Below are 2,331 nucleotides of genomic sequence, written 5' to 3'. Positions count from 1 at the left end.
AAGAAAAAATACCAGATTCTGTGTGAGTGCATTGAATGCGTGTTATTTGCATTATAAAAAAAATATTGCTCAAGCATAGTCAGGCAGTCTTCCAGCATTGCATTTAAAAAGAACATTAAAATATGCTTTTTTGAGAACCAAGTACACACGCATACACAGAATATATATGTTACACTGAATTTTTTACAAACAGATAAGTGTTTGTATAAGTAAAAATTTTACCATTGTAACAGAAAATTGTAACACATGGCATTGATCAAGGTTATGAAATAAAAATAATTTTACATTTTGTAAAGAAGACATTGCTCTTCAACTTATTATATTTTTCAACTATACTATATTTTTCATTCTTTATCTTACATGCAGCATTGCGATTGTAACTGCATTTTATCAGAAATTATACAAAATTGAAAAATTATCCATTTGTGAGTGCAAATACAATTTTTTTAAATCTTTTTCTTTTTCTTAATAAAATATACTTATCACAAATAAATTATACGTAAACAATACTGTTTTACATTTTTATTACATAATTATAATAAGATTTTGAGAGAGAAGGAGATTAGAAACTATTTTAGTTTCTAATCTAAATTTAAATGTCTTATTAAAGACTTACATGAATTTGATGTATTTTCAAGATGTATTTCTTCAAGAAATATCTTCAAGAAATAGAGATATAAGTTATTTCTCTAGTGGTGCATAGTTAAGTAACTTTTCAATTAGATCCACATGTCCAAGTAGCATCCTGCGGCAACAATATCTTTTGAGACCAAGCGCATCCAAAGCATCTCTAAAACATATAAATCACCTCTATCAGTTTATCTGATTTCGTCAACTTACGAGATTTAATACCAGTATCATTTTTAGAATAAAAAATAGACAACTGTCGAGAATAATATACAACATTAGCGATCAAATTAATCCTTAAAAGTCATTGGATTATTTTGACTCTATTAGATATAGATATTTTAATAAAAGAATATCCCAAAAATCCTCCCCCTTAATTAATAAAAGAAAAATGTTTAAAATTTTTTTAACTTTTGCATATAATTATTTTCTACAAATGTCAAGAAATATAAATTTTTGCAGATTTTTTCTAGCAGAAAGTTAAAATTGCGACACAAATAGGAGGAAGAAATGTGAGTTAACAATTTAATTTCACAATCTCGCGAGGTTAGAAATTGAGATTTCAAACATAGAAACGTTACCCTTCCGTGTATTCTGCCTGAAGAAGTCCGAGATATGCCTCCCATTTGTTACCAATTACTTTGCCGCACGTAAAGCAACGCACAGGAATAATCATTGTTTTTGATTTTTAATTTTTTTTCGCAGCTCGTAAATGCTGCACACCATGCGTTTCACGTTATGCACAAACATCGAGAAAGTACGAGAAACATTGGCTGTGTTCCAAAATTCACTGCCAGTACTGAAAATCTATAGTGTACGTCACGTAAACTATAGATTTTCAGTGGCAGTGAATTTTGGAACGCAGCCATTATAGTTGCTAGCACCGCTGCTGGAGGCGCCACTGATTCGCAAGCAACTTCAGAGTAAGGGTCTATCCAGACAAACTTGCATAGGTGCATATGCATAACATAAGACCATATGGACCAATGAGCATCGAGTATTATGTTATGTAAGTCAATATAGCGATTTAATGCTCGATGCTCATTGGTCCATATGGTTTTATGTTATGCATATGCACCTATGCAAGTTTGTCTGGATAGGCCCTAAGTGATTATTGAAATATTTTTAAATATTTTTTACTAATATCAGAGAGAAACCTGAGAGCGGCCACCAGCCTCGACGGGCACATTTCTCGATGCTTGACGCGCCGTCTGACAAAGTGGACGTGAACTATGTCCATTACGCTCGGTAACGAAACATGGTTTGTGTCTATGATATGGGTTCATGTCCGAACTATTCAGAGATGGACAGTCGGATAAGAATTGATAATTCATCGTTCTGTCTTTGTCTCATCAATGACAGACCACGCGACTGCCACGCGACGAGCTTACGATTTTGCTTTTCTCTTTCACTCGTCGCGCTTTCACGTTCTTCGTTATGATGTAATAACGAAATGATCTTCACATAATCCTAATTTTTTAAGGGTATTGGCAGACAAGTTTTCCAACTTTGTATGTCCTGTAACAAAAATACAACACATTATGAAAATTACGATTACATGCTTACTTCAAGCTGCCATAGCAATTGGTATACCGAATGTTTGGTAAAAAAAAATTTTTTTATGTCAGGCGTGTTGGTTATGATCAGTTCGATAAAGTGCTCCTTCATAATAACGCGTAGCAGTGCAAGTAAGATGACTGCTTG

At 32.9% G+C, this 2,331-nt stretch overlaps 1 protein-coding gene across 1 annotated transcript; it reads right to left on the bottom strand.

Moving 5' to 3' along the window:
* Nucleotides 1-524: 524 nt before the first annotated feature.
* Nucleotides 525-1,402, bottom strand: LOC105249389 (DNA-directed RNA polymerases I, II, and III subunit RPABC5). Its single transcript, XM_011254811.3, has 2 exons — nucleotides 1,209-1,402; nucleotides 525-790 (listed from the first exon to the last, which is right to left on the bottom strand). Exons 1-2 carry the CDS (start codon nucleotides 1,301-1,303, stop codon nucleotides 682-684), a joined length of 204 nt encoding a protein of 67 aa, XP_011253113.1. The 5' UTR covers nucleotides 1,304-1,402; the 3' UTR covers nucleotides 525-681.
* Between the last annotated feature and the right edge of the window lie 929 nt (nucleotides 1,403-2,331).

This window comes from Camponotus floridanus, unplaced genomic scaffold (genome assembly GCF_003227725.1).
Source record: "Camponotus floridanus strain SB8 unplaced genomic scaffold, Cflo_v7.5 scaffold103, whole genome shotgun sequence".
Lineage (NCBI taxonomy): Eukaryota > Metazoa > Arthropoda > Insecta > Hymenoptera > Formicidae > Camponotus > Camponotus floridanus.
The sequence above is the reverse complement of the archived record's forward strand: the minus strand, read 5'-3'. Positions and strand labels throughout refer to the sequence as shown.

Coding starts and splice junctions, on each gene's coding strand:
- LOC105249389 (XM_011254811.3), bottom strand. CDS start 1,303: ATGATTATTCCTGTGCGTTGCTTTACGTGCGGCAAAGTAATTGGTAAC. Junction 791..1,208: donor CAGGCAGAATACACGGAAGG/GTAACGTTTCTA, acceptor TATATGTTTTAG/AGATGCTTTGGATGCGCTTG.